The 26,154-nt window shown below is 35.7% G+C and overlaps 1 protein-coding gene across 9 annotated transcripts in view; it reads left to right on the forward strand.

Moving 5' to 3' along the window:
* IFT80 (intraflagellar transport 80) overlaps positions 1-26,154 on the forward strand; it is a 123,146-nt gene that overhangs the window by 22,953 nt on the left and 74,039 nt on the right. For all 9 annotated transcript variants that reach the window (XM_034663717.1, XM_034663725.1, XM_034663704.1 and 6 more), the window contains 5 exons: positions 2,884-2,994; positions 4,506-4,574; positions 13,727-13,836; positions 20,376-20,465; positions 21,152-21,289. In XM_034663717.1, the coding sequence (XP_034519608.1) occupies positions 2,884-2,994; positions 4,506-4,574; positions 13,727-13,836; positions 20,376-20,465; positions 21,152-21,289 (518 nt within the window). The remainder of the gene's footprint in view (positions 1-2,883; positions 2,995-4,505; positions 4,575-13,726; positions 13,837-20,375; positions 20,466-21,151; positions 21,290-26,154) is intronic.

The following is a 26,154-nucleotide window of genomic DNA, read 5'->3' on the forward strand; positions in this document are numbered from 1 at the left end:
TAAATACATAAAATTTCTCAAATGTGGAATAGATTGAAAGGAAATTTCTGGGTCTTTCATTTCTGGTTTAAGAGTTATTTGGTTAATCTCTTTGGTGATGGATTCATTCATTATATGCAACAGTTGTTTATTATGTGGATATTCTGTGTTAGGCAATTGCTAACATTTAGTGAGAACAGACCTCGATAAAATAAACAATGGCCACAGGATTAGCTTTCCACTTACTGTATGTCATCTTTACAATTTCCTCTTTTGAGATTCTTTTCTCCCTTGCATTTTCTCTGTAAAGCAATGCATTAAAAAAAGTATATCCCAGTTAATTTCAAGTTAGCTTCATGAAGAGAATAATAACAGTTGAATTCAAAGTAATCTTATTACATTCAAAAATGACCCAGCGATAAATACAAAGTTAAAAGGAAGGTATGAGGAAAAGTAGTTGCTGCTAGTGGGTAGTTAGATGAAGGAAAAGGGTAGTTTATTGAAGAGGGCATAGAAAATGAATGATGATAAAAGAAAGCTATTAGATAGAATAAGAAAAAAAAAGAATGTCAGTGTAGTTTTTTTTTTTTTGGTTAGGAGATGGTTACTGAGTTGGTCAAATTTAATAAATGCTTATTATGTAAAAGCACTATTGCAAATAAAAATATGACTAAGACATGGTTCCCTGACCTGAGACAGATCACAGCCCAATAAAAAATGCTGTAACAGAGCTGCAAATAATGTGCACTGTGTAAAAAAGAGGGAATGACTTTTTGTTAAAAATGGGTAGATGGTTAGTGAAATAACCACAGGGTGCTAGGTGTTAAATGTTTCAAAGCCATCTGTATTAGAGTTTTCCAGAGAAATGTTTTAAAGCCATCTCAAGCATCTGATGTACATTTTAAGATATTACTCATTTTTTAGAGAGCGAGAGCACAGGCAGGGAGAGGCAGAGGAAGAAGCATATTCCCCCCCACTGAGCAGGGAGCCGGGTGGGGGGCTTGATCAGATGGTTAACCAACTGAGCCACCCAGGTGCCCCTGACCTGGAAAAACTTTTAATGAATTGTTGATATTAAGACAGTCTTGAAAAGCCTTAAGTTAAAAGTGAATTCAAGCAAAGTAAATTCTCTGAGTCAAAATTTGAATTAGCCACATGATTTTTTTACTACAAAATAGATAGATAGATAGATAGATAGATAGATAGATAGATAGATAGATAGATTTGGGGGAAGTTTCTAGTTTTACTGTACTTAATTAAAATAATTATTATGAGCTATGTATTACTAGATTTCATGATTATTCAAACCCACATTATTTCATGATCTCTCAGCTTGCTTTCTTTCTTTCCTTTCTTTCTTTCTTTGTTTCTTTTTTTCTTTCTTGTTTTTTTAAAGATTTTATTGGGGCACTTGGGTGGCTTGGTTAAGCGACTGCTTTTGGCTCAGGTCATGATCCTGGGGTCCCCGGATTGAGTCCTACACCAGGGTCCCTGCTCAGCAGAGAGTCTTCTTCTCCCTCTGACCCTCTCCCTTCTCCCCTCTCATGCTTGCACGCGCGCGCTCTCTCTCTCTTTCTCGCTCGCATTCTCCTTCACTCAAATAAATAAAGCCCTGCCATCATGACCCTAGTTGAGATGCTTAACTGAGCCACACAGCTCAGCTTTCTATAGCACTTATTCCTAGCACAGTTGATTTGTCCCCGTGACATCTCTTAGTTTGCTTAGGTCCTTTAAAGTTGTAAGTTTAAAAAGCTGTGCTTTTTAACTATATATGTGTGAAAATTTTGAGAACAGCAATCAAGTAGCCTGCTTCTTTTTTGTCTACCTAGTGCCTGGCACAGTGTAAAATCGTATGAGGCAATTATTTTAAAATTTGGAATTATCAGTTGTTAAATTAATTAAACAACAGGGCCATTAAACAGAGGTGGCCCTAATGCCTTTGGCCAGCGTGAGCAAATGAAAATCTGAAGTCTGTAAACACCTCAAAGTTTTGAAATTGAAACCTAAGGACAACCAGTCATAAACAGCCAACTAGGCCTTAGGCTATAGTCAATCAATGATTTCCTTACTTTGCTTCCACCTCTTCTCTATAAAAATCTCTTCCTCAGCTCCTATTGGTGAAACACTCTTTACCACTTTTGGTTTAGTGCTGCCCATTTGGAAGATTTTTGCTCAAATAAACTCTTAAAATTTTTTGTTAGGCCACAGTTTATGTTTTTATTTTTTATTTTTAGAGAGGGAGAGAAGAGGGGAGGGGCAGAGGGAAGGAGAGAATCTTTTTTTTTTTTTTTTTTTTCTTCATGAGAGAGGCAGGGAGGAGGGGCAGAGAGGGAGAATTTTAAGAGGCTCCATGCTGGTCATGGAGCCCCATGCAGGGCTTGATCTTACAACCCTGAGATCATGACCTGAGCTGAAATTAAGAGTCGGATACTTAACAGACTGAGCCATACCAGTGCCCCTGCTTCAATTTATTTTTTAACACCATTTAACTGTCCTGGTTCCTGTCTTCCATACTTCCCAGCTTTTCTATAGCCTGCAAAAAGAAAAAAAAAAAAAAAGACCACAAAACTGTGCTTGGTTAAAAAGCTTTCTGGACATTTCTCTTGGCCCCCTTTGACCATATCCCAGTGGAGTTTGATTGTCCCTCTGATCTATCATAGCATCATACACATACTTCTATTACACCACTTGTTTCAAGACTTTATAATTTTGTTTTTGTGCCTATTTTCCAATAGATTTGTTTTTCCCTGGACAGTAGGAACAATTATTTGAGTAGGAATATTATTTGTCCTTAGGTCTCCAGTGCCTAGCACTATGTTAACTAGTCTAGTAGTAGGTGCCTGTTAACAGATATTTGTTGATTGAGTAAATTCAAATAGATTTCTCAAGTATAATTTCTTTTAGGTAAATTTCATCTGATCTCTAAGTTAGGAAGAGTGGAAAAAAGTGTAGAAGCTCACTGCGGAGCAGTTCTTGCAGGAAGATGGAATTATGAAGGAACAGCATTAGTTACAGGTAAGTTGTCTGCAAAAATGACATTTTAAATGAATTTTTTAAAGAGAAATTTTCACAGAATCAGAATATTTATCTTTAGTAATAGTGTCTTTCATTGTCCAAGAGCAAATAATTGGCACAGTATTGAACTAGGCTGCTAGATGATGTTATAATTCAGAATGTCATATTAGTTATTAGTTTTCATATATGACTTACAGAGAATGTTCTGTCACGGCTTTTGAAATGGTCAGTTATGGAGTAAATAAAAGTTGTAATTCTTTAAAATTTTGAAATTAAAAATAGTCTTATTTAACTGACATTTACCCCTGTTCCATCACTCCCCCATCTCCTGCCCTATTCTCATAAGCATTCTCATCTTCATCTATGGTATTAGTTATCTAATGTTGTCTAACAAATTATCCCCAAAGGTAATGGCTTGAGATAATAAACTTGTATTATCTCATAGTTTCTATGGGACAGGGAACAACTTAATTTAGCTGGGTGGTCTCTCTCAGACTCAAGATGCTGGATAGGGCTGCTGTCATGTGAAGGCTTGATTGAGGCTGGAGGTTCTGCTTCCAGCATGGCTCACTCATATGCTCTTGGCAAGAGGTCTTAGTTCTTCTCTGACTGCCAATAGTTCTTCTCTGACTATTGGCAGGAGGCCTTAGCTCCTCACCACATGGGCTTCTCCGTAGGGCTGCTTGAATGTTGTAACAACCAAACAGTAGGCTTCATAAGGGAGTGATCCAAGAGAGAGAAAGATGGTAGCTACAATATATTTTATGACCCACCCTTGGAAGTCATATTCCATCATTTCTAGCTTATTCTATTAGAAGCAAGTCACTATAGCCCAAAGGAGAGAGAAATTAAGCTCCACCCATCAAAAGGAGGAGTAACAAAGATTATGGATATGTAATCAAACCACCAACCTATCCCTTTCTTTAGGACTTTCTTCAGTGAGCTGTCTCCTCTCCTGCCTATTTTTTCAACTTGTCCTTTTCCAGTTGTTTCTTTTTCAGCATATAAATGAATTTAGATGTCATCCATCTTGAAATTGAGAAGAATGAAATAAAAATCCCGCCTTTAACAAATGATTCTCTCTAGAGAATTCTTTCTTCCTCCTTTTTAGGCAAGCTGTTCAAAAGAAAAGGCTGCTGCTTCACTCCATTCAGTCCCCAGCTCACTGGAATTTGCCTGCAACTCTTATTGCACTGGAAGCACATTTCTTAGAATTCTCGGATGGAGATTTTAGTGAAAATGAAAGCCTTATTTGAATAATATACTCATAAGTCTTCTAAGATTAAAGGAAAAAATAAAAATTTTTGGCATGGAAGTTAGCCTACTCTGACAAAATTTTTTCAAAGTAATTTCAGTTAAATTTTACAATTATGAAGCACTGTCGTTTAATGAGTAAACTGTGTCTGAATTTTAAATATGTATTAATATAGATATACTGATTTTTATATGCAAATTTAATGTTTAATTTATTTCCTATAGATAAAAATATCAATTATTTTTTCCCTTTATAGTTGGAGAAGACGGACAAATAAAAATCTGGTCAAAGACTGGGATGCTGAGATCAACTCTAGCTCAGCAAGGTACATATATTAATCAATTAAGATATCTTAACATTTCCCTTTAAGAACTGTTATAGTTCTTAAGACTGATTTAGATAAGGTTCAAAGCCTGAAATCTCTTATTTTTTTTTAAAGATTTTGTTTATTTATTTATATGAGAGAGAGAGAACCCACATGAGGTGGGGGGGGGTTGCTGAGAGGGAGAAGGAGAAGATCCCAAGCAGACTGCACTGAATGGGGAGCCCATTGCAGGACTTGATCTCACGTCCCAGAGATCATGACCTGAGCTGAAATCAAGAGTTGGATGCTTAACCAACTGAGGCACCCAGGCACCCTGAAATCTCTTATTTCTATTTATACGCTTTCCTCATACTTTCCATGTTGCCCGATAGGCCATGGTAACTGTATTTTTTGAACCAAGAAATATAAGAAACACTCAAGGACTTTTTCTTCTTTAGTGAGTCTATATAAATGCAGTTAAAGGCTGATGATTCTTTTAAAAATAATTCTGGGGGCGCCTAGGTGGCTCAGTCGTTAAGCGTCTGCCTTCAGCTCAGGTCATGATCCCAGGGTCCTGAGATCGAGCCTTGCATCAGGCTCCCTGCTCAGTGGGGAGTCTGCTTCTCCCACTCCCACTCCCCCTGCTGGTGTTCCCTCTCTCTCTGTGTCTCTCTCTGTCCAATAAATAAATAAAATCTTAAAAAAAAAATTCTGAATCCTTATGAGCATATGCTATCTGGAATAGGATTGGGTATCTAGTTAAGTAAATAATAGTAATAGAAATGTTAAGAGTAACTCCTTACTTAAAAGTCCTAATAGCCTCATAATATTATCACCCTTTCTAAATTGTATTGTACATTTGATATCTATACTAATGGAGGGGAGCAGATACCCTGATGGTCCAAAACTTGGTAAACTGCAACTGCTTAGAGTAGCATCTCAGTTTTCCATGTTAATTGGAAAGAAGTGCCCATAAAGTCAATTCAGTGGTCATTCCTGTTGGGATTTAGATTACGTATGATTTTTTTGTGTGTGTATAGCAGTTTTATTTTCCTGATTAGATTTTATCTAGTAACAGTAAAGCAGTTTCATGTTGAACTGAGCATGTATCAGTTGATCTTCAAAGGTAGCAAACCATTCTTTTTTTTTTTTAAGATTATTTATTTATTTATTTATTTGACAGAGAGAGAGAGAGAGAGAGAGAGACAGCCAGTGAGAGAGGGAACACATGCAGGGGGAGTGGGAGAGGAAGAAGCAGGCTTCCCAGTGGAGTAGGGAACCCGATCTGGGGCTCAATCCCAGAACCCTGGGATCACGCCCTGAGCTGAAGGCAGACTCTTAACGACTGAGCGACCTAGGCGCCCCGGTAGCAGACTATTCTTGAGAATTATATGATAAAGTTATATTGTGAAGCATCTCTGGTAACTGACTTGCAAAAATTTCCAGATTTCATTTTTAAGAAATTTTTTTTAAAGATTTTATTTATTTAGTTTAAGAGAGAGTGAGAGAACACAAGTAGGGGGAACAGCAGGCAGAGAAAGAGGGAGCAGGGAGCCTGATAAGGGGCTTGATCCCAGGACCCTGGGATCATGACCTGAGCTGAAGGCAGACGTTTAACTGGCTGAGCCACCCAGGTGTCCCCAGATTTCATTTTTTAAGTCATGTTTACTCTTAGGATGGTGTTAAAATAGTTACATTTCTTTAGCTACACATTAACCAAATTTTAGAAAAGGTATCCATAAATACTAGGTAGTGTTTATCTAGGTAATCATAAATACCTGGTAGTGGTTATCTCCTGAGGTTAATGTTTGAAGCACAAAAATATTGATGAAATCAGTTTATACATTTTTTTTCTCTGATTGCTTCGCTTTTGGTGTCATATCTAAGAAACCATTGCCTAATCCAAAGTCATGAAGATTTAGACCTATATTTTCTTCTAAGAGTTTTGTAGTTTCAGTGATAACATTTTTGTCTACAATCCATTTTGAGTTAGTATTTGTGTATGTTTATTTTAGAGAGGTATGGGTGGTACTCTGTTTTTTTTTTCCTTCCTTCTAAATAGATAGGTAAATAAGTTCTCTTAGAAAGCTAAAATATTGATTGGTCATATGGTATAGGTAATTTTATTATGTCTTCATCACATCATGTAATCATATTTTCCATTGACATTCCAAATAGCTGTAATTTTCTTAACATCAAATAACTGTGAAAGGGCTGATCATTTTTATCTCATTTGAATCTTATTTATTTTCCTTTCTCAGGGTTTATATTAAGTATGAGATTAATGAGCAAAATTATATAGATTTTATTTTAGTTAACCTATTGGTATTTCAAGGTAATCAGATATCTTTAGATTAAGAATTACAGATTTACCATAGAACTATGCATCTGATTTTTAGGTTTTTGATTGTTTGTGCCACCCACACTTTCCTAATAAGGCATAGACTTTTCCTGTTTTATCTCTAGGAAAAATCATTGGAAAAATTAAGTTATAATGCTATTAACCCTGAAGGAAAAATCTCTGCTTATTTATAAGGTTTATTTGATTTATTCGAGACTACAACTTTTGAGGGTGATTATGAACTACTGAGAGCTGGATGCTAAAGGCTCAAAGAGGCCACAATAGGCAGGGTAAGGGACTCTGCATCTTTTAGGGGAAAAACTGTAAGTTTTGGCACAAAAATGAAATAACATAAGCCTGAATTATTGTAAAACTTGGAATTCAGTAAACAATGTTGAAAGCATCCTTGTGATTTTTACTACATGTTTATATTAATTACATTTATTTTTGATGAATAGAAAAATTCCTGAATTCATTTCCTTTTTTTAGAAATACATATTTTATTCATTTATTTATTTTTAAAGATGTATGTATTTATTTTAGAGAGAGAGAGAGAGAGCGAGCACGTTCACATGAGTAGGGGGAGGGGCAGAGGGAGAGAATCTTCAAGCAGACTCTCCACTGGGCATGGAGCCTGTCATAGGACTCAGTCTCACAACCCATGAGATCATGACCTGAGCTGAAACCAAGAGTTGGACACTTAACCGACTGAGCCACACCGGCACTCCCTTAATTCATTTCTTAATGTTTGGAAACAGATATATAGATAGAAAAATTCATGGCCATCACTTTCTCCTCTAATACAGAAAAAGCATTAATTCCAAGTTGGCTTTTTTTTTTTTTTAATTTGACTTAGTTTAAAAACAATTCTCACTGGTACCTATGAGGAGTTGTTTTTCCTTATTAGAGAAAAATAGTGTATGGGCCAGGGATAATTATAATTAAGCATTGTGTATTTTAATTATAGGCTAAATTGTGTTACATTGTATATTTTAATGACAGACTAAAATCGAAGTAGAGTAATACTCTGGAGTAGAGTAAACCTCTGAGGACATTTCCCCCACATTATATTCAAACGGAAAAATGGAATGACAAAAATGCAACCTGTTTATGATGAATTTAGTAAAGGAGGTGAACTGGAAATATAAATAACTCTAACATATCCAGGATGTTTTTGTTATTATAAAGTGCTGTGAGAGGACAGGAAAGCAGAGATTATCGCTTTGGGGGGGAAAAGTATCAGAGAGTCTTCCCGGCAACTATCGGAATGTCTTATTATTATTATTTTTTTTTATTTTAGGGGGGGTTGCAGGGAAGGGCAGAGGGAGACGTAGAGAATGAATCTTAAGCAAATTCTATGCCCAGTGCAGAGCCTGATGTGGGGCTTGATCTCACAACCCTGAGATCATGACCTGGGCCAAAACCAAGAGTCAGATGCTCAACTGACTGAGCCACCCAGGTGCTCTTGGACTATCTTTTGATTGAGCTTTGAAGGATAAAGAAATCAGGGAAGGAAATGGACTTGTTGGCAATGGAGTGGAGCTGTGGAGGAAGTTAGGTGATCAAAGGCATAGAGGCAGTACAGCATAAGGCATGGAAATCAGACCCTTGGGCCAGAGGGTAGGCTGTATGAGGCTGTATATCCAGAGGGACCAAGACATTGATGGTGTTGTATACTAAAGGAAGTGGTTTTGATTTTATTCTATGAGCATACCAAACCTTAAACAAATAAGCAGAATAATAAGAGATAAAGACTATCTCTTAGGAACATAAACTTAGCAGTAATATGTAGGATAAATTAGAAGAAATAGAGATTACATGGGGCGGCCAGCACCAGACACATGAAAAGATCTCAACATCACAGACCATCAGGGAAATGCAATTTAAAACCACAGTGGGATATCATCTTAAACCTGTCAGAATGGCTAAAATAAAAATGACAAAAAACAAGTGTTGGTGAAGATGTGGAGAACAGGGAATCCTCATGCACTGATGGTGGGACTATAAGTTAGTATAGCCAGTGTGGAAAATAGTATGGAGGTTCCTCTTAAAAACTGAAATACCATATGATTCAGTAATTCTACTGCTGGGTATTTACCCAAAGAAAATGAGAACACTAATTCAGAAAGGTATATACATGTTTACTGCAGCATTATTTACAATAGTCAAGATATAGAAGGAACCTAAGCGTCCATCGATAGATGAATGGATAAAGAAAATGTGGTATATATGTACAATGGAATATTATGCAGCCATAAAAAGGATGAGATTATCTCACTTGAGACAACGTGGATGGAGCCTGAGGGTATCATGTTAAGTGAAGTAGGTCAGACAGAGAAAGACAGATACCATATGATTTCACTCATATGTGGAATCTGAAAACAAAACAAATGAATTAACAAAAAGCAGAATCTGACCTATACAGAACAAACTGATGGTTGCTAGAGGGAAGGGGGTACAGGAATGGGTAAAATGGTTTAAGGGGAGTGGGAAATATAGGCTTCCAGTTATGGAATGAATAAGTCACAGGAATACAAAGCACAGCATAAGGAATATAGTCAATGATATTGTAATAGTGTTGTATGATGGCAGATGGCAGCTACACTTGTGGTGAACATAGCATAAAGTATAGAGAAATTGAATTACTGTGTTGTACCCCTGAAACTAATGTAACATTGTGTGTCAGCTACACTCAAAAAAATTAAAAATAATAATAACAAAAAAATGAAAAAAATGGGGGTGACCAGTAAGGAGATTATTGGAATGTTCTATGCTAGTATGCATTGAGGCTTGAACAGAGACAGTGATGATGGTTGAAAAAAACTGAATAGTTCTTAGTGGCTGACAGGAATGATATCCTGTAAGAGGTAAAGAATTCAGAGAGAAGAATAAACGAGGGGATATGTGTAGAGGGATGATAGTTTTGAATGTGTAGAGTTTGAAGTCTTTGGTGAAAGTGGAAATACCGTGTTAGGGCTCAGAGGTAAAGGCTGAAATATTAATGTGAGAATCAGTTATAGAAAGGTAAAAGGTGAGGGGTGCCTGGGTGGCTCAGTCGTTAAGCATCTGCCTTCAGCTCAGGGCATGATCCCGGAGTCTTGGGATCGAGCCCCACATCAGGCTCCTCCACTGGGAGCCTGCTTCTTCCTCTCCCACTCCCCCTGCTTGTGTGCCCTCTCTCTCTGGCTGTCTCTCTCTCTGTCAAATAAATAAATAAAATCTTCAAAAAAACAAAAACCAAAAATCCCTAATTTCTTAAAAAAAAAAAAAAAAAGAAAGGTAAAAGGTGAAGCAATAGGGGAGGTTGCGATCCCCAAGAGAGAAATGGCTAGGATAGAAACTAAAGATACAAATGCATTCATTTAAGCTTTTTCTCTTTACTAACCCAGTGACATATATAACCGAAAAGTTGCTTTTTTTTTTTTTTTTTGGGAACAAATCCTGCTTGATTGCTTACTGTTAATATATGTCCCTACAAATAGAATGAAAGGGAAATAGTTCTTGGCTTTTTAATTCTTGATGATTTGGCAACCAAAAAAAATTGAGTTCCTACTATCATGAACAACACAATAAACAACTGGTTGCTTATTGCATTACAAAGTAATTTCTAGTAGTAGTAGGTAATATATAGGTGCTTATATAGTATCAGACTCTGCTCTAAGTACTTTACTATATTCACCCAGTGCAGACCTATATTGCATTCAAGGCAAAGATAGCTAATACTTCATTGTAATAGTGAAGAGTTTGTTTCAAAAGCATTCTTAAAAACATGCAAAAACATTTTTAGGGGCTACTTTTTAGTATGAGTGTGAAAAACATGGTATATTTGACCATGTACTTCCTTAAAACAATCGAGATACATTTTTGTCTCCTCTTCTGTGGTTTAAAATGCCTTCAACAGGTTGAAAGAATTTAGATAATTTGTTTTACAGAGAGATAAGGGTCTGACATTTAACACAACCCCAGGTGCATGTGGTTTCTTAAAAAATGTCAAAAAGGTCACATGATCTTAGTGTACAAAGTCAGAAAAACAAGATATTTTTGAGTGTCTTAACTGAAATGGAACATAAATAAAAATTCCCAATATAAAAAACAAGAAATTAGTTATTATGAAACTCCTGTTTTTTGTCCATTTTTTTGGTTATTGTTGGAATTAATAACATTACATAATTTGCTAAACTTTTTTGTTGAAAACTTATTTAACCTGAAGGCTGTAGTTGTTATTTTCGTACTGACTTCGCAAAGTGTAGCACTGAGAGTAATTCAATGCTTTAATAAGCATGTTTTTAGAAAAAAAATTTTAAATATTACAGTTTTGTTTGAAATGCAAGTGGGATGGATTTCATCATAATAAAAGTCCTTATTTTCTTTTTGAAGCTAATTTTTCCACTTTCAATAATGATGTTCATCAGAACTACCCAAATTGGAAGTTGTATAGTATATCTCCTTTTGGAAAAGAAAACATTCATATATACAGTAGTTTCACACTTAACATTTTATTATAAATATGAGAGATGAATATAATGAAAACTGCTCTTTGTTCTTGATGTTATATCCATTTTAAAGATTAGTGGTTAGGAAGATTGAACTAATGAGATTTAGCTATTAATCTTATCTCTCACACCCCATATTTGTTTTTTAATTAAACAAATGTGGTTAAAAGCCACATGTTATAGCAAAGGAATTGCTTAACTTTTCCTCTGTAATCTTATTTTGTTTTATACTCAAATTTCTTATATCTGTTTTTTAAACATTATTATTGTTTAAAAAATATTTTATAATCAGGAAATGAATAAACTCCCAAGTCCCAACAGGGAAGATAAGTATTCTGAAGATTTATAAGGTTTAGAAGCAAGGAAACGGTGACATAGCTGACTTAATGAGGCCACAAATTCAATGTTAAAGAGGACAAAAGCATCCCTGGCTCCTCATCCTATACCCCAACTGTGCCTTTTACCACAACTAAAGGGCTAGAGTCACATCCTGTATAACTCAATGGGAGTTGTATTTACTGAATTATTTCCTTGGGGGTAGATGTCTGTCATCGTTTAGTGTACACCCCAGGAAAGTGTAATTTTACTGATTGTATTCATGATGATTTGATAGTCTTTAATTAAAATATATTAATTTACTTTTTTGCACAATAATTACAACTATAATAACGGAAATGAAGAAGCTACCTATATATAACTCTACCACCCTATCCAATAAGCATTCAGCTTCTGTTCCCTTCCAGTACTCATCAAGAACCACATTTGAAATATCTGAAATTTTTATTTACATTTTCTGGGGAGTTTATTAGAGTTGAATTCTATTTGGCGATTTACTTGTGAAATCCAGGTCAGCTGCTGGCTACTTCCTGAGAATATTCCAAGAGAATGTACTTACCAAGTACAGAAGAAGTGCCTTCTGAATGAGGTTGGCCATTGGGGGTTCCTCTGATGCAGAATAACCCCAGATGTCGTTGACTGAATAATATATTTAGACCCAGTATAATCTCTAACCTGAATCATGAAAGGCATGCTTCAGGGTTATTTTGCACTAGGTCTGTTGTAAAATAGACTTTCTAAATCCTTTAAGCCACTGAGACTTGCTCACAACTGAATTATATTCTGATTGGGAAGAAAATGGCATGAAAGAAGTAGGGTGCCACTTGAACACAGGCCTTTATCTTACTGAAATTTACTCCCTGTTGATTAGCATCAGTTGGGTTTTACATTTAAATGAACAATTAAATCTTATTGATTACATATACATAAATCCTCAGATTCAGATTTCATTTTACTAAGAATCTCTTATTCATTCACAGAAGGTCAACTGCTACAGTAGTCTGACTTAGGAGTTCTAGACAATTTTTGAAAGTGGCTTTAGAAATATAAATGGATTAATATTTCATAGATTAATTGTATACTTGATTGACTTTCCTAATGGATGGCAACTGGGTCAGACAGTGGAATACAGATTATTTAATGCTTTCTATAGGTATGATATTCATTTTTTAAAAACTCAGTTCAAATAAAGTACAGCCTTCTAGAAGATATTAAATAATGTAGAAAGTCATTGAGTTAAAAAATACCTTCTCTAAATTCCTAACCTAAGAAATTGAAAACATTATGAAATTTAAAGAATGGTATGTAAGTCAAACATGTACTTTTCCCCTGAAAGTGTAAGTCAACTTCATCCTGGTTATGGGATATCTGAACTCTTCTTAGCCTAACTTTCAGGCCAAAGCCACACTTGATAGATAAAAAGACTTTCCCTAATCTGATATTTAATTTGCCATTTGTAAATACATAGATAGGAGAGATAGATCATTTTGGGGCAGGGTGATTTCTGTCCATTAGAGAACTGCTTAAGCAGCAGCTGAGTGGTAGGTCTCTTTCCTATAGTAGCCTCAGGAATGGGAATTAATCAATAAGGTAAATACACCATGTGTATTGTTGTATGGAAATTTAAGTCAACTTATGTATTGAATCAGTTTAAGCATTGATGTCATGATACTTTATATCTTAAAATAATGAAGTATATTTATTTTATGTTCTATATTTCAATAGCGCACTATATTGAATTCCTAAAAACTCCCATCATACTTTTTCAGCAAGATCAAAATTAGTTAAAAACAGTTTTTCAGTTGCTTACAGTAGATTTCAATGGTCAATATTAACTCAGTCTGTTTCAATATCAAGTTATGCTCCAATTTGAAAGGGCCATTGAATAAGAAGGAAATGAAATGACACCCCACATTGCTTTTTTGATCCTCTTAACTATCTCTCTTATTATAAGGCATAATAATGAAAATCTCTTTTTTTTTTTCCCCTTTTCCTTTTTACAGGAACACCAGTATATTCAGTAGCCTGGGGCCCTGATTCAGAAAAGGTTCTTTACACAGCAGGCAAGCAGCTGATCATTAAACCTCTTCAACCAAATGCTAAAGTTTTACAGGTACTTCTCAGGCATTTGCAAACTGTTATCAGGATCTGTTGGACTGCTAAGTGAGAGGTCACTTTCTTAGGAGTCCCTTTCTTCTGGGTGGTCTTTCTGTTTGAGGCTTTTAAGTGTGTGTTTTTATTAGCCTTTATTACAGAATAGGGGATATCTGGTTATGTTTCTAACAAGGCTCACTTCCTCCTTATTCCAACATACATTATACCAGTGAATCATAAATGTGTTTTGAGTTACTGAATTGTCACATGATTTGGCACGATAGGCATCTTTAAATTTAGCAGAGTCAGCCTCACATGTATAGATTTGAGATGAAACAGGACAAAATCATAAAACTTTAAAAGCTTGTTTAGACTGTGTTTCTTATCATTATAACTAGCATCCTCCTCCTCTTGAACATCATTTATTCAATACACTTAAGCTTTCTCTAAAACCTTAGCATTCTTTTAGTATTTTTAGAGTGGAGGGCTGGTCAGTAAGTGTTTAGAACAAGTTAGGTGTTTATAATTTTACAAAATATATAGAAACAAAACAATGGTGGCAGTTAAGACAGGTCAGAGTAGGACAAATTAATGGAAATCCTTTAGGCGTATATTCATATTTTGATGTTTGATTTCAGTGTTAAAAGGCAGAATCATTTTCTTCATGTTTTGATAATGACGCAGTGTAGTGTGGATAATAAAAATACAGGCTTCAGACTTAGTCACCTGATTTCAGATGTTCACTTATTTACCTAAATGTAACTTTAGGCAAGTTAAAAAATATCTTTGATTCTCAGCTTTCTCAACTCTTAGTTGTGATGCTAATACCTACTTATAGGACTGTTGTGAGGATTAAATGAATTAAATTGCAAAGTGCATATGACAGTCTATACAATAAGCACATTGAGTGCATACAGTAAGCACTCAATATAGAGTAGTTGTTACTATAGATGTTAACTGTGTGAGTTATTATGTCATCTCTACCTTTTAGTCAGCCCCTAATAAGTTAGAGCCAAGGAGGCTGGAGAAAGGATGTAGAAAGACTGGATCCTGAGTAAGGGATTTGGTGCTGGAGATTGAGCAGCTACAATGGGTATAAAAGTGTTTTAAGAAGAAGCATCAGATTTAACAGTTGAGTAGGTATAGATTTTGGGAAGTAAGGAAACAGAAATGACATTGAGTTTCTATAATTTTAACTTCAATGTAGATTTAACTATATATATTTAATAAAGTCATCATGAATTTTGGTTTTTACTGCATGTAGAACACTCTGCTAAGAACTATGGTACAAACAAGAAATAGAAGATACAAGTCCTTCGGCACTGGAGGAGATAATGCTAAGTGAAATAAGTCAAGCAGAGAAAGACAATTATCATATGATTTCTCTCATCTATGGGAACATAAGAACTAGGATGATCGGTAGGGGAAGAAAGGGATAAAGAAAGGGGGGGTAATCAGAAGGGGGAATGAAACATGAGAGACTATGGACTATGAGAAACAAACTGAGGGCCTCAGAGGGGAGGGGGGTGGGGGATTGGGATAGACCGGTGATGGGTAGTGAGGAGGGCACGTATTGCATGGTGCGCTGGGTGTTATACACAACTAATGAAGCATCGAACTTTACATCGGAATCCGGGGATGTACTGTAGGGTGACTAACATAATAAAAAATCATTAAAAAAAAAAAAAAGAAGATATAAGTCCTTGCTTGCTCTTAAGCAGCTAAGGTAAAGAATTTGGGCAAATGGAGGAAGCTGCAAAAGAGGACTAGTTCTGCCTGCCTTTAGTCAAAGTCCTTCCATACTACTTAAACTCCAAAAATCTGCTTTAAAATTATACAGCAAAAATAGGCAAGCCGAATCTTTTGGTTTATAGTTACATGATTTATCAAGATACCTGTAATTAGGCTTATATAAATGAAACTCAGAAAGATACTATATGTTACCATTGGTAAATTATAGTTCAGTGGTTTAGTAGAATCTTTGGGCCAGCACATAGTGGAGGGAAAGAAAAGTATTCATTGCCAAAATTCAGCTAGAGTGGAAGAGGAGTTAAAGTATAATTAGTAACTTAATGCAATTTTTTTTCTTCTTTTTGGTAAACTAAAGCTGCGGCAGTTTTCCTTGGGCATAAAAACATATTCAAATTTGAATTGTGCACAAAAGGAGACACAATCCTTGCTTGTAGAGTACAGTTCAAAAGTATATACCTGATTTCCCTCAAAAGCTCTAGGGACTTTTCTAGAGACCCAGAACTTGGTTTTATAGTGAGGAGACTTTTGTTTATTTATTCATTCAGTGAAAATGTAGTGCATACATACTATATGCCAGATACTATGCCACATGTGAGATAACTCAGAGTGAAACAGAACATAGTTCTTGCCCTCTTGTTGTTCAAAGGAATTTCACAAAATGCCCAGTTAATTGAGAAATTAACATCGTCTATGCCTTATGTGTAGTATATAAATATGTGTAATATATAAACTGATAATCCTAAATCATAGTATGCAGAAAGTTTAAATCATATTTTGTTCCTAACTTTTGAATATGCAAAAATTTATTTTTGTAGCTTTGAAATGAAACTCTTGGGGCGCCTGGGTGGCTCAGTTGTTAAGCAACTGCCTTCGGCTCAGGTCATGATCCCAGGGTCCTGGGATCAAGCCCCACATCGGGCTCCCTGCTTGGCGGGGAGCCTGCTTCTCCCTCTCCCATTCCCCTTGCTTGTGTTCCTTCTCTCGCTGTCTCTCTCTGTCAAATAAATAAATAAAATCTTAAAAAAAAAATGAAACTCTTGAGAATCTCTGTGTATGTGTATCTATATATACTCATATCTGTGTCTATGTATTGTTATTTTTATCCTTGCAGTTTATTTCAGGACATTGTATTAATTTGGCAGTAAATTCTGTGAATTAATGCTTTTTAAAGTGTATTATCAAAACATTTGTTTTTGAGAGTACATATTTTTATATATCTTGAATAAAGCAAGCTATGAATTATTGCTTATTCTTGGATCTTATTTGACCCTAATTTAATATTTTACTCTGTGTACATTAAGAACAAAAGGATTGACTGTAGTTCAACATAGTACTGGAAGTCCTAGTCTCAGTAATCAAACAACAAAAAGAAATAAAAGGCATCCAAATCGCAACGAAGAAGTCAAACTTTCACTCTTCACAGACGACATGATACTCCATGTAGAAAACCCGAAGACTCCACCAAAAAATTGTTAGAACTGATACAGGAATTCCACAAAGTCTCAGGATATAAAAATCAATGCACAGAAGTTTGTTGCATTTCTATATACCAATAATGAAGCAGCAGAAAGAGAAATCAAGGAATAAATCCCATTTACAATTGCACCAAAAACCATAAGATACCTAGGAGTAAACCTGACCAAAGAGGCAAAAGATCTGTACTCTGAAAACTATGGAACACTTACGAGAGAAATTGAATAAGACACAAGAAATAGAAAAACATTCCATGCTCATTGACTGGAAGAACAAATATTGTTAAAATGTCTATACTACTCAAAGCAATCTACACATTCAGTAAAATCCCTATCAAAATAACACCAGCATTTTTCACAGAGCTAGAACAAACAATTCAAAAATTTGTAGGGAACCACAAAAGACCCTGAATAGCCAAAATAATGTTGAAAAAGAAAACCAAACTTGAGGCATCACAATCCCAGACTTCAAGCTGTATTACAAAGCTGTAGTCATCAAGACTACAAAATAGTACTGGCACAAAAACAGACACATAGATCAATGGAACAGAAGAGAGAACCCAGAAATGGACTCTCAACTCTATGGTCAACTAATCTTCAACAATGCAGGAAAAACTATCCAGTGGAAAAAAGACAGTCTCTTTAACAAATGGTTTTGGGAAAATTGGACAGCAACATGCAGAAGAATGAAACTGGACAACTTTCTCACATCATACACAAAGATCAATTCAAAATGGATGAAAGACCTAAATGTGAGGCAAGAATCTATCAAAATCCTAGAGGAGAATATGGGCAACACCCTCTTTGACTTCCACCGCAGCAACTACTTACTAGACATGTTCCTGGAAGCAAGGGAAACAAAAGCAAAAATGAACTGTTGGGACTTCGTCAATACAAAAAGCTTTTGCACAGCAAAGGAAACAGTCGACAAAACCAAAATATAACCAACAGACTGGGAGAAGATACTGCAAATGACATATCAGATAAAGGGCTAGTATCCAAAATCTATAAAGAATTTATCAAACTCAACACCCAAAGAACAAATAATCCAATCAAGAAATGGGCAGAAGACATGAACAGACATTTCTCCAAAGAAGACATTCAAATGGCCAACAGACACATGAAAAGATGTTCAACATCACTTGGCATCAGGGAAATACAAATCAAAACCACAATGAGATACCACCTCACAGTGATCAGAATGGCTAAAATAAACAACCCAGGAAACAACGGATGTTGGTGAGGATGTGGAGAAAGGGGACCCCTCCTTACACTGTTGGTGGGGATGCGGACTGATGCAGCTACTCTAGAAAACAGTATGGAGATTCCTAAAAAAATTAAAAATACAACTACTCTACATCCCAGCAATTGCCGTACTAGGTATTTATCCAAAGGATACAAACATAGTGATTCAAAGGGGCACATGAACCCCAATGTTTATAGCAGCAATGTCCAAAATAGCCAAAATATGGAAAGAGCCCAAATGTCCACTGACTGATGAATGGATAAAGAACACGTGTGTACAATAGCTAAACTGTGGAAGGAGCCAAGGTGCCCTTCAACAGACGAGTGGATAAAGAAGATGTGGTCCATATAGACAATGGAATATTGCTCAGCCATCAGAAAGAACGATTACCCAACATTTGCAAGCAACATGGACGGGACTGGAGGAAATTATGCTAAGTGATATAAGTCAAGCAGAGAAAGACAATTATATGGTTTCACTCCTTTGTGGAACATATGGAATAGCAGGGAGATTGGTAGGAAAAGGAAGGGGAAAATGAAGGGGGAGATAAACAGAAGGGAATGAACCACGAGAGACTATGGACCCTGGGAAACAAACTGAGGGTTTCAGAGGGGAGGGGGGTGGGGGGATGGGCTACCCCAGTGATGGGTATTAAAGAGGGTACGTATTGCATGGAGGTATTATATGCAAATAATGAATCATGGAACACTACATCAAAAACTAAGGATGTACTGTATGGTCACTAACATAACATAATAAAAAATTTTTTAAAAAGGTGTGTGTACACACACACGCGTGTGTGCACACTGGAATATTACCGTTGAAAAGAGTGAAATCTTGCCATTTGCAATGACCTGGATGGAGCTAGAGGGTATTATGCTAAGTGAAAAAGTCAGAGAAAGAGAAATACCATATGATTTCATTCTTATGTGGAATTTAAGAAACAAACTAGATGAACATAGGAGAAGGGAAGGAAAAATAAGATAAAACCAGAGAAGGAGGTAAACTGTGAGAGACTCTTAACTATAGGGAACAAACTGGGGGTTGCTGGAGGGGAAGTGGGTGGAAAGATGGGGCAATTGGGTGATGGGTATTAAGGAGGGCACTTGATGTAATGAGTGCTGGGTGTTACATGCAACTGATGAATCACTAAACTCTACTCCTGTGCTAATACCATACTAGATGTTAGCTAACTTGAATTTAAATAAAATCTTGAAAGAAAAAAAAAGAAGGAACAATAGGTTGGGAATGGTCTATAGAAATAGAGCCCTTAACATCAGTTACTCTTTGATGTGAAATTAATTGGCTCAGACATTAAAATGTACCTATGGTCTTCAAGGAAAATTAATTCTTTTTCAGTTATGTTATTTTGCCTAAACATGGTAAAATTCATGTGCTAAATGGACACATGAATTGGTTGTATTTAAGAGCAAGAAGGGATCCATGCTTACTTTCTAGATGATCAATTTCTGGTTGACATACATGTATGCATTCTATATTATGTATAGAATATATACGTATCTGTGGAAAACATCCTTTTGTTATATGGTAACAGAGGTTATATGCAGAGGTTTCTTAAATAGTTCAGTGACTAGAGACATGAAGGTAAAGAGAATGAGGCTTAGGAAAAAATGCAGAAGGGAATGAACAGAGTACTAAAGAAGATGGTCATGTAATAAAAGTTTTAAAAAAAGAAAAGAATTAGTAAATAAGAATGAAGGCATTATCTTTAAGTGAAGCAACTGTATAAAAGAGAGCAAGATTTGGATTCCGTCCAGTGTTATCACACACAGGTCAAGCTTGGAATAGTTGAATAGCAAGAGATTTTCCATCTGGAGTCCAGGCAATTGAGATTTATAAGGAGGTAAGCTATATAGTGGATGTCATAATGCTAAGTGTTTTCATTACTTTAAATTAGAAATGAAAGAAGCAAATAAGGTTATGCATAACAGCTATCAAAGGAAGATAGGAATCTCCGAAGACAGGACAAGAAAATCATTAGAAAGGCAAAATGTCTTTTTTTAAAAAAACAAACAAACTTTTTAGTGTTCTTGAAGTTTTAATTAATATCTAATTTTTTTCTCATAGTGGAAAGCTCATGATGGCATTATTCTAAAAGTAGATTGGAACTCTGTCAACGACCTGATTTTGTCTGCCGGTGAGGACTGTAAGTATAAGGTATGTGATGTTTTTCATTTATCACCTTGTTGAAGGAATTAAGTTTAGGTGAAAAGTATTTAGCAAATTAGAATATTCTTTTAGTCCTTCACTTTAGCTATGTCTTTTAACTCTAATAATTTGGCACGTTGTTATTTTATAATTTTAAGTGGTACTTTTAAGTGTTGACTTTCTCATTGACCTATCTCACTGACCCATAGAATTTGATTTAATGAGTAGCAACATAAATAAAACTCCTAGGTTTACTAGTTATTTAAATCAACTCGTGAAATTTTAAAAATCAATCTTGCTGGTTTGTTAAACATTGTTCAGTTTCAGACCAAAATAATTTATACTAAAAATAAGATTTTAATGTAACTGGAGTTAGAGGAAATTTAATTGAAATAAATGCTTTTAGGGAAAGTTTGATAGAGCAAAATGATAGACTCAAAATGTGTAGGCTATATGATTAATCAGTGATTTAGTGAAATTGGAAAGTTATCACCATGTTATAAAATTTTTTTGAGATATTTAGGTTTTAAAGAATACAGCTTTCCCCCCCTTATGTGATAGTAAAGACATTTTATTAGTACTATTATAAAGTGATGATTTCTAAATCTTTAATCAATGCTTTACTGTTAGGTCAAGCTTCTTTGTAATAATGTGGTGACTTGTTATAACAGACTTCTAAAAATTTGCTTTTTTAGGTATGGGATAGTTATGGCCGCCCTTTGTACAATTCACAACCTCACGAGCATCCTATTACCTCAGTTGCCTGGGCTCCAGATGGAGAGTTATTTGCTGTTGGATCGTTTCATACTTTACGCTTGTGTGATAAAACTGGGGTAAGTTATAATGGTGAACAATCACAGATGTGCTGTCATAAATATGGTTATGTGCAACACACCTGGTTCTCAGTCTTTAAAAAATATTTTCAATGCATGCGTTTGACTGCATCTTTCTGATCTGTCTTCTGAATATACTGGTTCAATCAATTCCAGATTTATGGAACCATATAAGCTCTTTAAGTTGAATTTGAAGAACGGGTATGTTCTCTATTATTTGTCTTTCTGGAAATACTTAATTTAAGCATGATTGTAGAAGATGGTGAAGTAAAGTATTAAAATTTATACCCAATCAATATGGAGAGTTCAGTTTTTAAACTTTTTTTTTAAACTGTCAATGTTTCATATAGAAATTTTAGTTGCATATTTTTGGCATGGAATTAATAGTAAATTTTAAAAACGATTATTTTAAAACCAAAGGAATTGGGTTTTTGTCAAGGATTCATGTTTGAATACATGGGGGACTTTTTCCTCACAAGAGAGTATACCCTTCTTGTACAAATTAAGTTTAAAACCTAGACAAACAGCCAAGCTCAACAGCATTCACCCATTGTACTTGAATGATGAGTTACTTCATCAAAGTGTTCCAGAAGCAGCCGAGTGATGAGTGGGGTTATTCTGTACTATTCCTAACTAAGAGGAAATCACATAATTGTTCTGTGGCTTATTTTCCTTGAATGCAAAATAAAACCGTTAAGTTAGAATTATTAAAGCTTTATAAATGATCTGGTTTATAAGTTTTCTGGTTACTTGTTTTCTATCACATAAAATATGAGGTCTTCTTTTTTTTTTTTAAAGATTTTATTTATTTATTTGACAGAGATAGAGACAGCCAGCGAGAGAGGGAACACAAGCAGGGGGAGTGGGAGAGGAAGAAGCAGGCTCATAGCAGAAGAGCCTGATGTGGGGCTCGATCCCACAACGCCGGGATCACGCCCTGAGCCGAAGGCAGACACTTAACCGCTGTGCCACCCAGGCGCCCCAAAATATGAGGTCTTCTGCCTAGTTTTAGAAGCTCTCTGAACCCTGATTCCATAAAATCCATTCATCTTTTCCCCACAACTCCCTAATTTGTGTCTGTGCTCAAATCAGTTTCACGAATCTTCTCTGACCCTCACTAACATCCTCATTCATGTTTTCCTTTCGTGGAATGCTCTCATCACTGTCTTATACTTATTGAATTCTCCCCATTCTTTAAGGCCCATCTTGTGTTTGACTTCCCTTCCTGATACCTTCCATGGGTATTTATCTATTATTCTAACTTCTCATATAAAGTCTTTTTTTAGTTATAACATTAGGATGTTATATCAGATAATCTTTTTCATCCAATTTTTCAGCAATGATTCTGAGTCTATAGAATATGTACTCATTTTCACAATGTATTATGCTCTTATATTTTCCATTTTCATTTTATGTATATTATTGTTGACTCCCTAGATAATTTATAAGATCCCATAGCTCAATGATTCTCTATTATCTAGGTAACACAGTAGATACTCAATAATTCACTAATAAATAGATTTAAGCATGATAATTTTAAATTGCCATTTTAGGGTACCTGGATGGTTTAGTTGGTTGAGTATCTGACTCTTGGTTTTGGCTCAGGTCATGATCTCAGGGTCCTGGGATCCAGCTCTATGTCAGGCTCCACGCTCAGTGTGGAGTCTGCTTGAGGATTCCCTCTCCCTGTCCCCTCTCCCCCTGCTTGTGTGTGCTCTCTCTCTTTAAAATAAATAGATAAGGGAGCCTGGGTGGCTCAGTTGGTTAAACGTCTGCCTTCGTTTCAGGTCATCATCCCAGGGTCCTGGGATTGAATTCCATGTGGGGCTCCCTGCTTGGTGGGGAGTCTGCTTCCCCCTCTCTCTCTACCCCTCCCCCCCCCCGCTCATGCTCTCTCTCTCTCTCAAATAAATAAATAAATAAAATCTTTGAAAAAAATAGATGAATCTCGAACTTGCCATTTTGATGAAAATATTTAAAAATTTAAAAATACGGGGTGTTGAATTGATCTGAATAACTGAATTAAAGATTTACTTTATTAAACCCCAAGCCTATTATTAGAATGTTAACTATTCTGGAAAAGTACACCTTCTAAAAGGACTCTTCTTTTACCTTATTTGACTGAATAGACTGAAGACATTATAATAGTTTTTTAAGGACTTGAGATTAGCATTTATATATATTTTCTTTTATTCAATAGACATCACATGTATACTGCTCATCAGAGTAGTTTAGAAACTGGGGATAGACAGGTGTAAACATTTTCACTCAAGTTGTTGACAATCTAGTAGAGAATCAGGCTATAAGACTATAGTACAGTGTGATAAATGTTATACAGGAGGTTTGTTTTGTGCAAGCACTGTGAAGGTATGGAAGAGCTTAATTCTGCCTGTGAATATTGATTGGAGAGCTGAAGCTTGAAGAGTTAGTAGTTCTTCAAGGAGACAAGTTGGGGGATGAGAGTTGCAGTCAGAAGAAGCCTTTGGGTATCCAAATATGGTGCCTTTTATGCAGTGTCAGTAAGATTTTGCATGGGGTAGTACCAGGAGATAATACAGAAAAGATACTCTTGGACCAGATCTGTGTTTGTCATGTAAAAGAGTCTAGCTTTTGAAAATCAAATTATTTTCCATGAAGCACTCTTTGGAGTTGCTGTAAGGTAGAAAGGAGGTGAGGGGCTTGAGCTCCTGGTCATCCTGTCCAGGTGCAACCAGAAAAGCTCTATATTAATCAGTTTTACTATTTGAGCATCCAATATAAGATTTCCTTTGAACAGCTAGAACAATGAAGTTGGAAAACTGGCATGTTATGTTATCAGTAGAGAGCCATGGATGGTGGCTAGTGACATGATAATATTCAAATATTGGAAATACTGCTTTGGTATCAAAGGAACAGTGGCACAGGAGAGGGAACAGAACATACGAAGACAAGGAATTATAGTCTGTTAGAAAAATTAAAAGTAGCTTGGACTTTATCCTCAGGCAGTAGTGAGCCACTGATCCATTTTAAATAGTGACCATATTAGATTTGGCATTTTTAGGGAAGTGTATTCTGAGGTCAGCAGGGAGGATGGATTAGAGGGACAGTAGACTGTAGGCAGAATGGCTATTAGAGGCTTTTACAGTAGTAAAAGTAAGTGATGTCCGGAATAATAGGGAATAGCTGCTGGGATGGGAAGTGGACAGGTTCAAGAGAGAGACTCTTGCTGTAAAAAGTGGGAAGAGTCAAGAATAACTACCTGGATTTCAATTTGAATACCTTACTGTCTGGGTACTGGCCTAAGGATGGTGCCTTCTTATGGTTTGGTATAATTTGTACTGGCTTTGTGTGATAGAATTTTATTAGATCCCTGTGCAGTCATTGCAATGATAAATCAAGTTACCTAAATTTCAGCGTTCAGAAGTATCACCTGCGTATTGCTAAAATACATATTCTTGGGCCCCCACTTGCAACATGATGAATCAAAATCTCAGTAGAATGGGGTCCAGGGAGTTGTATTTTTAAGAAGTTCCCTGGTTACCTTTATTAGGTAGCCCTCAGACCACACTTGAAGGAACACTTAAGTAAAACATGTGAGATGTTTGATTATTCCTTCTGAGTTCTTTTTTTTTTTTTTTTAAAGATTTTATTTATTTATTTGAACAGAGATAGAGACAGCCAGCGAGAGAGGGAACACAAGCAGGGGGAGTGGGAGAGGAAGAAGCAGGCTCATAGCAGAGGAGCCCGATGTGGGGCTCGATCCCATAACGCCGGGATCACGCCCTGAGCCGAAGGCAGACGCTTAACCGCCGTGCCACCCAGGCACCCCCTTAAATTTTTTTTTTTNAGTTCTGAAAGTGTTAGTGCTTGTGCTACTATAGAAAACATGCTTTAATTTTAGAGATGAAAGAGCAAATGAAATGAAGGTGATACCAAAAGAGTGGTCTAATTTAAAAGATTAAGTATTCAAAAAAACTCATGTAATTTATTCTTCTGATTCTTCCTTAGCATCTGTCTCATTTAAAATTACTTTGGAGATACAATATTTTTTCTCTCTCATAATCTGTAACTTAATGTTGTATAATTAATAATAGTCATCATTTACCCAGGGGCATATTCTGTGGCCAAATTTCAATACTAGATATTTTAAGAATTTAGTCTCCAGGAACAATCTATATCATTTTGCTTCCTGGAAAATGTTTATAGTATATAAATAATGTATGTGACGATATTGTCTCCTAATTTTCTTTTTTTTAATAATAATTTTTTATTATGTTATGTTAGTCACCATACAGTATATTCTTAGTTTTTGATGTAGTGTTCCATGATTCATTATTTACGTATAACACCCAGTGCACCATGCAATATGTGCCCTCCTTGATACCCATCACCGGCCTATCCCAGTCCCCCACCCCCTTCCCCTCTGAAGCCCTCAGTTTGTTTGCCAGAGTCCACAGTCTCTCATGGCTCATTCCCCCTTCTGTTTACCCCCCCTCATTCTTCCCTTCCTTCTCCTACCGATCTTCCTGCTATTTCTTATGATCCATAAATGAGTGAAACCATATGATAATTGTGGACTCAGAATAACTAGTTGTAAATACTATTTGAGCATTTATAGTCTTTGGATTATCAATGGAAATTCAATGGATTTTTTTTGTTTCATTTTTCCCTGTGTATTTTCACAAAAATTATTTAGAATTCTTTTATCTGATCATTTTTTCTTTTTGCAAGATTTTTATTAACCATATAATATGTCCCTTCATACAATTATTTTTTAGATTTTATGAATTATTTGATTAGACAAGGACTGTTCCTAGAAAACTATATATATGTATATTGATTCTTCAAACTTTTTGGAGAACAATTTGACACTATATATCAAAAAC

Source organism: Ailuropoda melanoleuca, chromosome 1 (assembly GCF_002007445.2).
Source record: "Ailuropoda melanoleuca isolate Jingjing chromosome 1, ASM200744v2, whole genome shotgun sequence".
Taxonomy (NCBI): domain Eukaryota; kingdom Metazoa; phylum Chordata; class Mammalia; order Carnivora; family Ursidae; genus Ailuropoda; species Ailuropoda melanoleuca.